Below are 16,262 nucleotides of genomic sequence, written 5' to 3'. Positions count from 1 at the left end.
AGTATGGTCTCAGTGAACATTGTAAATACGGGTAATGATAAGACAGATTCACAGTCCTATCTTACAACGGTTTTTCGGTAACAGAATCTTGTGAGTATGGTCTCAGTGAACATTGTAAATACGGGTAATGATAAGACAGATTCACAGTCCTATCTTACAACGGTTTTTCAGTAACAGAATCTTGTGAGTATGGTCTCAGTGAACATTATAAATACGGGTATTAATAAGACAGATTCACAGTCCTATCTTACAATGGTTTTTCAGTAACAGAATCTTGTGAGTATGGTCTCAGTGAACATTATAAATACGGGTATTAATAAGACAGATTCACAGTCCTATCTTACAATGGTTTTTCAGTAACAGAATCTTGTGAGTATGGTCTCAGTGAACATTGTAAAAACGGGTAATGATAAGACAGATTCACAGTCCTATCTTACAACGGTTTTTCAGTAACAGAATCTTGTGAAATGGACATAGTGTTAATACTTGGTTTTGAACAATAGTAATTGTTCATGCCCTTTTCTAACCTTTGCCGAATTTATATTATGATTTAATTCCCAGCCGTTAAAAATGTGTAAAATGGCCTCTTGATCAAAGGTTAACCTAAAAGCTTTGCTATTTCAAGTCAGGTAATGTTTCAAGCAAACTCCCATCAAAGCAATGTCAGCGGTGCGAGAAAGAAAATGTTTTGGTTCCCACAAGAGTCAGTGCCAATGTTCATGCTATAGGTCGATAACATTAAGCTTGGGTGGTCCACCGTACTGAATGATTTTATACGGGGCCTGTTTACCTTAGTCCATTTCTCTTCTTATAACCACGTTAATCTAATGCCAAGATAATTGTATAGCTTCTCCAGCATCTGCATACAAATCACTTAGTTTCTCTTCTTGACCTTCAAACATACAACCTAGGTGAGGTTCAAATATATTTATAAATATACGAAATATAATTGTGAGTACGCCTAGACAAATAGATAATATTTTCAACGAGTTAATGTTTTTATCTAATTTTATTTGTCTAAATGTGTGATCCTTATAGAAACTACGAATGTTTAGCCGTTTATAAACATATCTCGCGAGGGTTTGTTTGTAACGCGACGAACACAGCGCAAATAGCCCATCAAGTAGATTTGCACCAAAGGTAATGTTTCCACGCGTGATGTTTGAGCTAGATCTCTTTCCTGGCGATTAGATACAACACTTCACCCCTTCCAATATAAATCTTAATAATACTAGAAAGGAAGAATAGCGACATACTTCGAAAACGACATCCAGAAAGAACACAAATAATTAAAAATGCACTGATATTACGTGGAAAAATTATCTACAACAATGATAAATTCACCGAGTTGAATTTCAAAAGTGGTAGTTGCAAGACGCATTAGGCCTTTTGCCATTGTTTTTATAGCGGGTGAATCTAAATATGGTTATACAGTGGCGCATTATGGCGCCATGCACATTGTAACGGCTATATGTTACAAAATTGAGGTTCGCGACCATTTAACACGCAATGCTGCTTGCCATGGTTAAAATTATTTCACACCTCATTCTCATGAATGTACTTATACAACGAGATTTTTAAGTAAGGTAGAGAGCGAAAGGACACTACGTTTCGAAAAAAAAGTACGCTTCAGTGTTCTCTATCAGAACGAGAAAACACGTCAAGACACACATATGCGCATAGCTTCATCTCGATAACGTTTTGGGTTTTGTTTGGTTTGTTATGAATTTCGCGCAAAGCTACACCAGGGCTATCTGCGCTAGCAGTCCGTAATTTAGCAGTGAAAGACCAGAGGGAAGGCAGATAGTCATCACCGCCCACCGCCAACTCTTTTACCAACGAATAGTGGGATTGACCTCACATTATAACGCCCCCAGCACGCCCTAACCACCTGGCCGTGTCGGGTTTTAGAGTTCGCTTTTGTAATTTGGTCTTTATTTCACAGATGAGACTTTTTGCTTCTAATTGGTTTGGGGCTCAGTTAACAAGATAATAAACAAAGATTATAAATTGATGATGACTAACAGTCAAACCTACAAAATCAATGATTATTTTAATGAAAAAAGATGACAGCGAACAAAACGAATCTTAGCGTATTCTACCTGATCACATACCTGTCAGTATCCAAGATGTATTTCCAATGGACAGTTGAAAATCATACATTATTGTTAAGATAATGAAAAATAGAAATGTAATAATAATTCAGCTTGAGACAGGTTAGTACTGCATGATGCTGCTATAAGCACTGCTTTAATCTCTTGAATAATAAGTATTTTCATACAAAACATATATTGTGCTTACATTTTGCAACATTTTGTACATGTATCTGTTTGTTTGTTTCACGTTCTCCTGTAATTAAGTTAATTCAATAAGTGAGAACAAAATTAAGACAATTAATAAAGCCACGCTAACAGTAAATTCAAGTAAGTTAAATAGTCTATAGTACATCATTCACAAAGAAGTAAAAAACGCCACTTTTCACCAGATAACTTCAGACAACTCTGTCTGAAAAGTGTCTATTAGATTCTAACCTAGCCCCGATTACTGTACACACTATGGAATCGCCAAAGTTGTTTTAATACTCTTTTTTTTTGGGGGGGGGGGAGAAATAGAAGGATAAACTGTTTGTAATTAAGTAATTGAGCACAAAGCTATACAATAAGCTCTCTGTGCTCTGCTCTGCCCACCACGGGCATCGAAACCCGGTTTATTGTGTTGTAAATCTGCAGATATACCGCTGTGCCACTGGAGGTCAGGATAAACCGAATTCTGTCTTAAAACTAAAGACCCAGAAATTCTCTAAATTCGGTTAGAGAACCTTATTTCCGTATTATTGAACAATCTAATGAGAGTCTAATCCAGGCGATTTTCAAAAATCTGTTTATCTAAGAGTTTTCAAGATACTTATTGTGGATTATTTAAATCACACGTGAAGGATGATAAGTGTCGTTCAAAAATCTGTTTATCTAAGAGTTTTCAAGATACTTATTGTGGATTATTCAAATCACACGTGAAGGCTGATAAGCGTCGTTCAAAAAATCTGTTATGATGTTTGTGTCACCCGGTGAGCTCGTGAATTGACTTTGATACAAGCACGGTGTAAATACGTTAAATATAGAATAAATGTGAAGTGTTACTACCGGGAGCCGCTACTTATCATTCAGGTGAAAGTCTTTTAGTACTTCTTAGTTAAGCCATTACTCACCAGGAGACAATCAAATACTGTTTAGTACACACCCCACAAGTTCATTGATGTAACATTAATTTAACACGCTTGTATGTTTTATATGGCTCATAAATTTCCATTTGGATTTGAACAAAAACAAGGCGGAGTAGATGCTTTGGTCTTTAGGATGTGAAAACACGAAAGACATTATTTTTTTCCCTGAACATATCTCAACAGGAAGACAGATGAGGAAAGTCCAAATAAATATATGATCTTAATCACTTACGTTAATATATGATCTTAACCACTTACTTTAATACTTTAGTGTGAATCTTCAAGTTGAATGTAGCCCAATTTAAAAGAATGGCCGTTGTTTCTTGAATTTCGCGCAAAACTACTCGAGAGCTGTCTGCGTTAGCCGTCCAGCATTTTGAAGTGATAAATTAGAGGAATGGCGGCTAGGCAACACCATCCATCTCTTTCGTATGGAATATTCTAATCGAATAGTGGGGTTTGACCATTACACTTATAACGCACCCAAGCCCCCCAAAATGAGGATCTCGAACCAGGAAACCTCGGATTCACAGTTTGGCACGATAAGCACTGAGCCACGCTCACAGCTTAGAAGAAGTTACTGTTCATGAAAATCTTCGGTTTTATTTGATCGATATATTTTCTAATAATAAATTTACACCAATCATGTACTACTGTTACAACTACGTCATATAAGAATAAAGTGAATAATATCAATTTTGCCCAGCACTGTTTATCTTGACCGAACGATATTTTTGACATTTATCAAGATTATATAATTTCACAATTCTTTAATGACACCTCAAGACATATGATCAATGTTTCCCCATTTCTAAGATTACATCAGGATTTTCAAGTTTTACGACTTACCGTTACAGCAAAATTGCAAATTGGCGTCGCTATTTATAGCCAAAAACAGTTCGTGTTCTCTTACACCATACTACTTTTATCAGACACTGACTGCAACCATTATTCGAAGTATTTTTATTTATCTTGGCAATTTCAGACAAGAGATCTTAATATTAACCGCTCCTCTGTCTTCGCACGTCACCCGAAGAAACCTGTCTTAGCTTAGCCGGTTCATTCATCCTCTGTCTTGATGATAACAGGTCACTTTTCAATTGATCAAAGACTGATAACAGGATAGAATCAAAGCACAAATAACAAAATAAATGACCTTCTGGTATCTTTGGCCAGATTAAAGAGTATGTTACGTGGTTTGTTGTCCTAAATTAAAAGAAAAAGTCAAATCATAGGCATCACAGAAACCGATACCTTAGGCTATCACGCACTCCCAAAACCAGCTCAACAGTGGTACCGCTCACTAATAGTACCAGAACATTAAATATAAAAGATAAAAACACAAGTTGTATTAAAGCCCATTATTTTGGCTGTTCTTTACTTTGTGTAAAGAGAGCTGTTACTGCGACATTTATTACAAAGTCATCGAGCGTGACTAAATTGTGCACAGGAGATAATATCCTCTGTTTGAGAGTCATATGCCTGGTACATACTGTTCTACGAAACCTGTTGATTTTTTAGTCGTCTTAGATTTCATTAATCGTCAGTGAGGTAACAAAAATGACGAAAAAACCAGAAAGGCTGTTAATCACGAAAGATATCACGTGTCTTTTAAATAACATGTTTATGACACACAACATTGAATTGTTTCATTCGTACACTATAAAGGAGATGATACAGGAAGAAGTACGTTGCTACTAAAAAAGAGGCGTGAACTCAAAGCTCTGAAATTTATATTCAATCAAGGCAAAACAGGTTTTTCTGTTTTGTTTATTTTATTGGTCAGTGCATAAAGGCTATTTTAATTCCAACTCGTTTATCCAAATTCAAATGGTTTTCCCACAGACAAAAAAAATGCAGGGGAAAAAAACCCCTTAAAATCCGTATCAGGCGAAATAAGTTTTAAAAATCTAAAAACAATGGTGCATCAAAACTTAGGTCAAGTTGTTAGCATTCCAGGCTGCGTACCTAGGGTTCCGGAGTTCGCGCCCCGTTTACGACAACAACAAATACCTTAGGTTCCGTATTTCGCGTTCCACAACAAAATCTCGTTCCACACCTTAGGGACGATCAAATCCCACTATTCTATCACAATAGCCAACGAGTTGGCAGTGAGTGGTGTTGACTAGCTGCCTTCTTCCTAATCTCTCACTTTAGGGACGGTTAGTGTGGATAGCACTCTCGTAGCTGTGCGCGAAATTCAACAACAGTTTCGAACCATAGACTTCTTCCTCTTGTTCTTATCCCTTAATAAGAATGGAAATTCCTCGATCGATCGGTAACTAGGCAACTAAAGTCAAGAAATCCACTACTATATTTAACCATTGACATTTTTCTCGGAAAGCTTTTAAAATGTAATCAATTTATCATACTGAAGATAGCAACAATTCTTATATCAGACAATATTAGTAATTCAAGAAACCGCTTATAATATTTATTTAGCTTAGAACATTCACACCAATACGTCATATAATTTTAATCTTTGGTATGTAACTTAACTTAAGACAACAGCATACTTTATATTTAAAGAAATATTTTGTGCAAATTCATAAAAAAAACATTAATAACACAACAGCATAATAATGCACAAATGATTAAAGAATTAACGAAACCTAAAACACGCCGACTAGTTTCAGAACATGCTCGGTCTTTCGAAACCTGTTGGGTATTTTTATGTTTTATTAATTCTTTACTCATTTGTGCATTACTATGCTGAAACATACTTTATGGAATTCTTGAATCCTTGAGTTTTAAGCACGTTAATGTAAATAGACTGCCAGAACACAGTTAATAAACTTGTAAACCATCAAGGATATGAATTGTTAAAAAGCAAGTCCTGAATAAGCACCTCACTAAGAAAAACAGAATCTCATTATTGAAATATTTTCATTTCCATACAATCCGCTGTTGGCTTATTAGGATTTAGCATATAAATAATGTAACATCTGTATGTATTTATCAGTGTTTTTATCAAAAAGTCAAAATACACTTTACCATTATTTACGAATTTTGTACTTATATAACCCCCTGCTAAAACTTACTGTTACTTAAATGTTGTACTTCTATATCCCCTTATAAACTTTACTATTACTTACGAATTTTGTACTTATATAACCCACTGATAAAACTTACTGTTACTTAAATTTTGTACTTCTATAACCCCTTAAAAGCTTTACTATTACTTACGAACTTTGTACTTAAAGTCTCTGTCCCCTCTCTTATAAAACTTACCATTACTAACGAATTTTGTAATTATAGTACCATCTGTTCATTGTAAAATACGAATGAAATTACACTTTTTTTTAATCATGTTGCAACGGTGTTATTTGGTTGTAATAGAGGGTAAATAGATACCAAAGGTTGCTAACTAACATTAACTTCGTTGTTGACGCCCCCTACTTGCAATTAAGATCCTTCTGATATTCTAGTTTTTTCACTTTATACGTCAATTCGGCATTAAAATGTTCAAGTTTGGATTACTCACTCAGGATGTACAGTAACACGTTGTGCACGTGCCTTGTCCCACTAGTTTTGTGTGTCCTTCGGCGGCTGTTTGGTACTCAGCATATTTTCTTTTAAGGACATAAAGGACTGATTAAGCCTACCGGTTTTTGAAGTGTGCTTTCGAAACGACAATCCCCTCCTCTCGTATTAGTACGCTCTGTCAGTACTAAACTATTTGCCTACTGCATTTATTCTGGTTAAATGTAACTTGAGACGCAATGAGGCAATCGCCAATTATAACAGTTTATTTTCAGCATTCTTTTTACGCAATTATTCCAGTTACGAGCGTGATGAACCATTTTATTAACGCCATAGATTTTAAAAGATGTATGAAATATGTTATCCACAATGATGTACCACCAAGTTCTTTCCTTGTCCGTTTTTCTTCTCTCTGTGTTTTTTCTATGTTGCCCATTACTTGAGATATGTAGGCTATACGTATCCCTACGTCACAATGTTGCGTCAGCGCGCGCACGGATGTGTGATACGGTTTTATTTCTTGTATAAATGTGCACTCTTGTGTGCTTTGGTAGAAATTATTCTACATATGTATAGATCTTACATTAGAACACTAGCTGAATATGACAGTATGATCCCTCTGTAACATATCAGACAAATTATTTAAGAAATTACAGACATAATTTAGCTTTAAGAATAGCTTACACGTTACCAATATATTCATCATTAACGTATCATAACACAGTTAATACGATACCGTCCATTAAAAAGGCTTACAACGCTAGAAACCGGGTTTCGATACCCGTGGTGGGCAGAGTACAGATAGCCCATTGTGTAGCTTTGTGCATTACTACAAACAAACCATTAAAAAGAGAATAATCAAATTAGCTAAATATTTTTATAATAAAGCATTCAATCGTAATCCACTAATAAAAGAATTTTCAGATCTATCCAGCACCCCAGAAATATGACGCACCCACACGATACCCGTGGTGGGCAGAGTACAGATAGCCCATTGTGTAGCTTTGTGCATTATTACAAATAAACCATTAAAAAGAAATAATCAAATTAGCTAAATATTTTTATAATAAAGCAGTCAATCGTAATCCACTAATAAAAGAATTTTCAAACCTATCCAGCACCCCAGAAATATGACGCACCCACTCGTCTTCCTTGAGTTTAATCAAAACTTTATAAAATGTTTATGTACACTGACCTATATACGTTTTAGTCCAATAGCTAATGCACTATCCGGGTAGTGAAAGAGGGTTTTTCTCGGGTACTCCTGTTTTACTCCCACAACAAAATTAAAGATATTTGGATCTTTCGATCTCCACCCAAATTTGTGTTTATCTCCCACAAATGAATGAAAGATCTGTGTCCTGCCTATAGGTGTCGTCTTGTGGTTTTGAAGTGCTTTTTGCTAGCTATCCCTAATTTATTTTTTTTTGAGCTAGTATATCGTGGTACCTTTATGTAATAACCATTCCTTATATATTTACATATATATAATTATTATTATTACTATTAGCCAACAATGTTATATTTAAATCTTGAGTAGGGATATTAGCCAATCATGTTATCTTTAAATCTTGAGTAGGATTATTAGCCAATCATGTTATCTTTAAATCTTGAGTGGGGTTATTAGCCAATCATGTTATCTTTAAATCTTGAGTGGGGTTATTAGCCAATCATGTTGTCTTTAAATCTTGAGTGGGGTTATTAGCCAATCATGTTGTCTTTAAATTTTGAGTAGGGTGAAAGGAAAAAGTCCAAATAGTTCAAAATCGAAATAACTCTCTCTTGGGTAGAAATGGCGAAATGTCAACTTCTGATGAGCACACCTTCGCGAGATGTTGAGTATATGCGCAAGATGTTGAGTGGATTCATGAAATGTTGAGTAGATTCGCGAGATGTTGAGTAGATTCGCGAGATGTTGAATAGATTCGCAAGATGTTGAGCAGATTCGCGAGATGTTGAGTAGATTCGCAAGATGCTGAGTAGATTCACGAGATGTTGCGAAGATTCGTGAGATGTCGAATATATTCGTGAGATGATGTGTAGATTCACGAGATGTTGAGTAGATTCGCGAGATGTTGAATAGATTCGCAAGATGTTGAGTAAATTCACGAGATGTTGCATAGATTCGTGAGATGTTGAATAGATTCGTGAGATGATGAGTAGATTCGCGAGATGTTGAGTAGATTCACGAGATGTTGAGTAGATTCGCGAGATGTTGAATAGATTCGCAAGATGTTGAGTAAATTCACGAGATGTTGCATAGATTCGTGAGATGTTGAATAGATTCGTGAGATGATGAGTAGATTCGCGAGATGTTGAGTAGATTCGCGAGATGTTGAGTAGATTCTAACATTTTTGCTGAAGTACTTTTCTATTGCATGAATGTTTTCCTGTTTTGTCCATATATCATGTAACGTATTATAATTCCGAATACCCTGAAACTGAGTTAAATGATAATTTAGATTTACAAATTAAATAAATGTCGATATGTATCCAGTTTATGATACTTGCCAACAAGATTGATACATACAGTTTTTTTAATACAAATATATTTTAACATACAAACAATAACACAATTTACAATAACGGTTATTACAAATAATGATCTATGTACAAAAGTTTTACAAACTTACAAACAATATTGAGTCCTATATCTGGTCTGGAACTTCCTTGATGCCTTATGAGTGAATCAATTTTGAGTTGATGTAGATACAATTCACTTAACAGGGAGCTAGCTAGCTCTGTGTTCTTCGCCGGCCACACGCCGTGTTATCCACCACTGAAGTTATATAATGTTTTCGTAAAAGTACTAATGTCCGACGTGAATCCGCTGAAGTTAAATGGTTTGTTTGTTTGTTATGAATTTCGCGCAAAGCTACATGAGGGCTATCTGCGCTAGCCGTCCCTAAGTTAGCAGTGTAAGACTAGAGGGAAGGCAGCTAGTCATCATCACTTACCGCCAACTCTTGGGCTACTTATTTACCAACTAATTGTGAGATTGACCGTCACATTATAACGCCCCAACGGCTAAGAGGGCGAGCATGTTTCGTTTGACGGGGATTCGAACCCGTGACCCACAGATTGCGAGTCGAGCGCTGTAAACACTGGTCATGCCGGGCCGAAGTTAAATGGTTTGTAATATTCGAAATCTATAAACGTTCCTGGTTAAATATCTGAATTTCCCGAATAATAAACGTTATAACGATCACGGTTATAGCTTCCAAAGTTTATAGCACACCAACTATAACAAACCAATAATAAAAACTGTTTTTTTTGGCGCATCGCGTTGGCTATATTTATAGGCGTGAGGAGAGTTTTTCCGAAATTTCCCCTTACGCAACAATATAAACGATACACCAGTGTTTATGTACACACATATATTGTTGATTCTTACACTCGAACATTTTCTACAATTTTAGTGAATAGGCAGGAATTTCGTAATACAGATTAAACAGTATAAGTTATGTACATTTCTACATATGAATTTAACTTAAACAAACATCGATATTAAAATAGATATAGGGTAGTATATCCGTCACAATATATATATATATATATATATGTGTGTGTGTGTGTGTACAGGGTGTCCCAGGGAAAAATACACAATTTATTCCTAATTTATGTATTATTCAAATTGCGAGCCATTAACATTCATACACATATCAATTCTTGGTATACTGTGTCATCAGGGTATTTCCTTTCCTGAAATATGTACAACTGACATTAGAAATGTGTTTAACTTAAAGAATATAAAGTATATTTTCCTCATGCATCCAAACTTCTGCCCCCTCCCCCAGTGGTACTGCGGTATGTCTGCGGATTTACAACGCTAGAAACCGGGTTTCCATACCTGTGGTGGACGGAACACAGATAGCCCGTTGTGTAGCTTTGTGCTTAACTACAAACAAACAAAGAAACCATACTTCTGGGACACTCTGTATATAATATCTGTGTGTGCGTGTGTGTGAAAACATGATCGAAGAACATAATTAAGGAAATCTAAAAATTGTAAAATTCGGGGTTCGACCCTGTGCGCGGACTTAACTCAGAAAACCCATTGTATAGCTTTGCTCTAAAAACATATTTAAGAATTATAAACGTGATGTTATACTATGTTGATTAACACAATTTATTGATTATTTGTAATCATGTTATAAACTTGGTTAATGGTTAAAAATAGCAAATATACGAAACACTACATACCATTGTACCAGAGATTGTTGTCGTCTTCCTCTGCCTCGTCTACAGTCGTCATCATGGCGAAAATAAGTTAAAGTACAGTAACGACCACTAACAATTAGCTGTCAACGGTAGGCTCTTTTACCCGAAAAACCTAAAAAAAGAATATTATCTTCAATGTATTGTGTATGATTGAAACTTGTAAGGATTCTGACGTTAATTCCTTCATAGATAACACAAAAAGTCTAGTTAGACTACTTATAGTGATGCACTGTTTTTGAATTCCAAACGAATATAAAATTATACCATCTCATATAATATTTATGGAATATAATTTTAAAAGGGAATTGGTAATGATTTAGAATGTGATATATATATTGCTAGGAGTTCCTATATTTTTTTATCCCAAACTAAGGGATAAACTCTTATTTCGAGTGCAATGTATGTACTAAATTTATTTAAATTACTGAAACATTGTTTGAGTCGAATAAAATAAAATGATATAGACAGGATTGAATACTCAACTTCCTGCGTAAAATAGTGTGCTGTGCCATATGAGCCAAAGCCCAAAGATTGTTTTCCCCCACATATGCAAAATTATTAAGTGGAATAATATATATGAGGAGGGTGTGTGTTTGAAATAGATAAATCATTTAAATAATGCTGTTGTTGTATTATGTAATTGGACATGAATGAAACAAAAACCTACTAAGCAGAATATGGAGTTGTTTTATTTAGATTTAAACTAAAGCGTAAAAACAAGAAATGAAATATATCTCTGTACACCACAGTTTTTGTACAAACACCTTGTCTTTGTGAATAATCGCCATCTCTGACTAGGATCGTAGGATTTTTTCTTGATTGAACTCTTGATAAAGCGATGTTAAAATAGAAAAGTTTTAAAATTATGGAATCAAGAAGCGTAAAAATCAACTGTCGTCATTGTTTTTTTTTCTGTTTTTTTTTTAGATTTCTTGTGTGTATATGTGTATTAAATCACATTTCTTTATCGTGTAAGTCCTGTAATTATTTTTTCCGCTTAATATATTAACTATAGAGCATTGAATATGAATGAAATTGTGTCAGTGGCTATTAAGGCTAATTGGTGTAGATTATATAGAGGGTAAATTCGTGCTTTGCGTACGAAGCGTATTTAAACTTTAGGCCTAATTGTCGATCTTTAGACGTTGGTTGGAATTTAAGTTGAGAAGTAATGGTATTGCGTTACTTATAAGCCACAGAAAGGTAAAGAATTAACTTAATGTATTTTCTTGCATGTTTGTTTTGTTACAGAAGTAATTGTCTTTAAAAATTAACGTCATCAACATCGTAGTTTTGCACGCATATAAAACAAAGCACGTTAAGCGTCATCAACTTTTGCACTCGGATAAATATACCATTGTACAGTTAGCCAATAGGAATATTGGGTTTCCATGTGAGCTAGCACGCATATACGCACGGACTGACTGACACACATTGTTCTTTTAATTACGTTGATAAATGGGGGAAACAAACCATTTCGATATTCTCAAATCGATGAAAATAATATATGCAATACTTGATCTTCACCTTAAATCAATCGAGTATTTGTCCCGCTAACTACACTACCGTCAAAAGTAAGTCAAAATAAATTCAAATATCAATAATTGTTTAAACTATTGTTTAATGTATTGTTTATACACTGTTTAATCATTACTCGATGGCATGAAAAAAATATCCCAATAACTCATTAAATTAGTTGTAGAATACTTTTTAAGAAGAGAAAAGGCAAAATGATTCACAGATTTAGTTAAAATACTGAAAGAAAGCTTATCTTTAATGTCAGTATAATTTATAGTGTACAAGCTCTGTACAAGTATGAAACTTTCGAGAAAAAAGAAAAATACAGAAATTAGACATAACGAATCAAAAATATTAATAAGCTAATTATACAAAAAAGTAAAGTCCAGCCACAATTTTCTGTGTGCAATATACGTAGTTTTGGCTTCAGCTTGTATAAAGAATCTACATAAAAGTTCAAAAAATACACTGAATGAGATAAACGTGTTAAAAGTACAATAGAATCCTTATTATTCTTTTCTGATGCTGTAGATTCCAACCAAAACAAATAAGACATCTAAAAAAATTTTGCAACAGATCCTTTTATTCATTAGTTAATTTATTAAGTGTATGCTGTAGTGGTTATCATGCCATCATGTAAATCAAAAGATCCAAGATTCGAGCCACGATATATGGCTGAACAACCTTTGCACTTTCAGCTGTGGGTGTTACAACGCTAACAGTCAATCCTGCTATTTATTAAGAGTAGTCAAGTAATAGACAGTGAGCGTTGTTGACTGGTTGCCTTTCCTCTAATCAGCAGTTCTAAATTAAAAATGATTATGCCTGAATCGTAAGAGTTTCTGATCCATCCATTCAGCCCACGTGTCAAACAAAATACCCTTCAGGTTAAAAATTCAAATTAGCTAGCTTTAACGTTTTCCCACAAAGGAAAGAACCTGGTGGAAAACTCTTTCAACATTAATTAATTAACTTAAACACCGAACGATTCTTCTTCTAAGTACGCGTGAAAATTTCCTACTTATACATCTGTTTGTTTTAAGTACGAAGCTACACAATGGGCTATCTGCGTTGGGCCAACTGCAACGAGCGGGTCCAGAAATTAAGCGTTATAAGCACTCAAGCTTGCTGCAGAGCCACTGATTGTTTTCGTTTGTTTATTTTTAACATATGGTATTAAATATCTTCCTACGTAGACTATGGAGGTATGTAGACTTGAAATCTATGTTAGAGCCCTTTGATAGAATTTTCTGAAATAAATTCGATAAAAAATAAAAAAGGACTATAATAGATTTTAACAAAATTTTAGTGCAGATTTGTTAAGTAATATGTACACTCATTAAAGTGATATAAAACTCCTTAGACTTTAAATGATCAAAACTAGTTGTAAACTTCATCTGATTTTTAAACATTATCCATATCTAAACTCAATGGAACTTTATCTGATTTTTAAACACTATCCGTATCTAAACTCAGTGGAACTTTGTCTGATTTTTAAACATTATCCACATCTAAACTCAGTGGAACTTTATCTGATTCAAGTAAAAACTTATTACTGAAGATGATTTGGAAGAAATTCGCAATTATCATTATATAACCGTATTTAAAAAAGTATTCCTGTGATAGAAAGTTCGTATAATTACTGAATACCGTAAACCGAATAATGGACTTAGAATTACAAAAGAAAAATAGACACTAAATATGATATACAACCAGACTATTATGACTGATTCTGCGTTCTGTCTTGGTTTTAGTTGAACGTTGTATATAGAAAAGATACATTCTTAAATACGCAGGTTGTAAAAGAAACATTAACAACATAAAACGTTACACAAACTTATGTTACCAGATGAGGCCGGGTATGGCCTAGTAATTAACGTGCTGAACTGTGAATACGAGAGTCTGTTTTTTGTCCCTCTGCGGCAAAATCGAGCCCCGCACTTTGGGGATGCGATCATGCGAGAGACGGTTAGAGTATTAACTATCTTTTCTCTAGTCTATCCGCTATGTACAGGGACTGACTGCTATGCACAGATGGCTCTTGCGCGAATATCCAAAGCAAATAAACAACACAAGATATTCAGTAGAAAGATATATATAAATACGGGAAGTAATATAAATACTAAAGACTACTAAGAATGTAGAAATTAAGGGCTATTTCAATGTAGAGTAACCATTTTTGTATTTTAGTGTTTTCTTATATCTTTTTAAACATTATTCATATCTAAACTCAGTGGAACTTTATCTGATTTTTAAACATTATCTTTATCTAAACTCAGTATAACTTTATCTGATTTTTAAACATTATCCATATCTAAACGCAGTATAACTTTATCTGATTTTTAAACATTACCCATATTTAAACTCAGTGGAATTTTATCTGATTTTTAAACATTATCTTTATTTAAACTCAGTATAACTTTATCTGATTTTTAAACATTATCCATATCTAAACTCAGTGGAACTTTCAGATAAAGTTCCACTGAGTTTAGATATGGATAATGTTTAAAAATCAGATAAAGTTCCACTGAGTTAAGATATGGATAATGTTTAAAAATCAGATAAAGTTCTACTGAGTTTAGATATAGATAATGTTTAAAAATCGGATAAAGTTCCACTGAGTTTAGATATGGATAATGTTTAAAAAATAGAATCACAAATATATATGAAAAATATAAGAAGAATTAGTAGAACCACTTAAAATTATTTTGAGTGTGCTTAATAGCGAGTATTAACTTTGCGTATTTTGCATTTAACAGTGAGTTTCTTCTATTCGATAAAAGTGGCATACCGCAACAACAACAACAGCAATCTAGCGTATGAACTGTACTTTGGTCATCAGTGTACACGTTAAGAACGTTCGTTGTGAAGACGCTCTCTACCACAGGAAGTTAGTGTTCCCGCCATTCCCACCAACCATCCCGCCAGTCAAAACATAGTGAATTGTCTCACGCTAGGGACGTTCGAGGTGAGCCTCAAGGTGATTTGGCCAAGAATGTGGGGTATGCAACAGTTTTTAAGTGGGTTTCTTTTCTTCCCCATTGACAATGTGTGTAGGAGAGTGGCTTGTTTCGCCAACATTCTATCCACGACATGACAACCGCGATGACGTAGTTGTTACACTTTTTTTTTTTGTTAAGTATCTGACGAAGCCATGCTTTGTGTATAACTACAAGGCAGTGCGATACGTTTCTTAAATAAAATTAACAAAAATTTAGTCACAACTGCATGCTGGACATAATTCTGATACAGAACACGTTATAATAACGAAACGGCTCTGTCTGCCTGTCTGTATGAACGATGCTTTTGCTACTTCCACAGAAAATCACCCATAAATACGTTATTCACGCTTTAGCAATTTTGAAAGCTTGAAATAACTCAACAAGGTCATAAACTTGAATCGTCAAAGGCATACTTTTAGTTTTATATTTCGTGATAAAATGCACACTGTACGTAGTCCAAAAGACGATAAATAGTTTATAAAATGAATTTATAGATAATTATCATTTTTTAGGCATCGTAACTATAATATAATTAATTTAAAACTGGTTCAGATAATGAGTCAATTTTATCTAGAGCATAAAAAAAGCCGAACTTCGAACGTACCTAAAACACACAAGTCTGATGAAGAATAACTTAGCAACGGCTTGAATGGGTTACGAAGTAAACTTTACTACAAATTTAACACAGTGAGAAATGAACAACGTTTCGGTCAGGTGATGACAAAGTCGTTTAGAATTGTTGTACGTTCGTCACCCATTCAAGTCGTCTTTTAAACCTTACTTATAACGAGTGGTATAAATCAGGATTTATTTTAAGG

At 34.4% G+C, this 16,262-nt stretch overlaps 1 protein-coding gene across 2 annotated transcripts in view; it reads right to left on the bottom strand.

The window, feature by feature from the left end:
• The window catches only part of LOC106478227 (protein TANC2-like), a 105,002-nt gene that overhangs the window by 70,001 nt on the left and 18,739 nt on the right, over nt 1–16,262 (bottom strand). For both annotated transcript variants that reach the window (XM_022381780.1, XM_022381781.1), the window contains exon 2: nt 10,907–11,036. In XM_022381780.1, the coding sequence (XP_022237488.1) occupies nt 10,907–10,961 (55 nt within the window). In that variant the 5' untranslated portion in view covers nt 10,962–11,036. The remainder of the gene's footprint in view (nt 1–10,906; nt 11,037–16,262) is intronic.

Source organism: Limulus polyphemus, unplaced genomic scaffold (genome assembly GCF_000517525.1).
Source record: "Limulus polyphemus unplaced genomic scaffold, Limulus_polyphemus-2.1.2 Scaffold191, whole genome shotgun sequence".
NCBI lineage: Eukaryota > Metazoa > Arthropoda > Merostomata > Xiphosura > Limulidae > Limulus > Limulus polyphemus.
The sequence above is the reverse complement of the archived record's forward strand: the minus strand, read 5'-3'. Positions and strand labels throughout refer to the sequence as shown.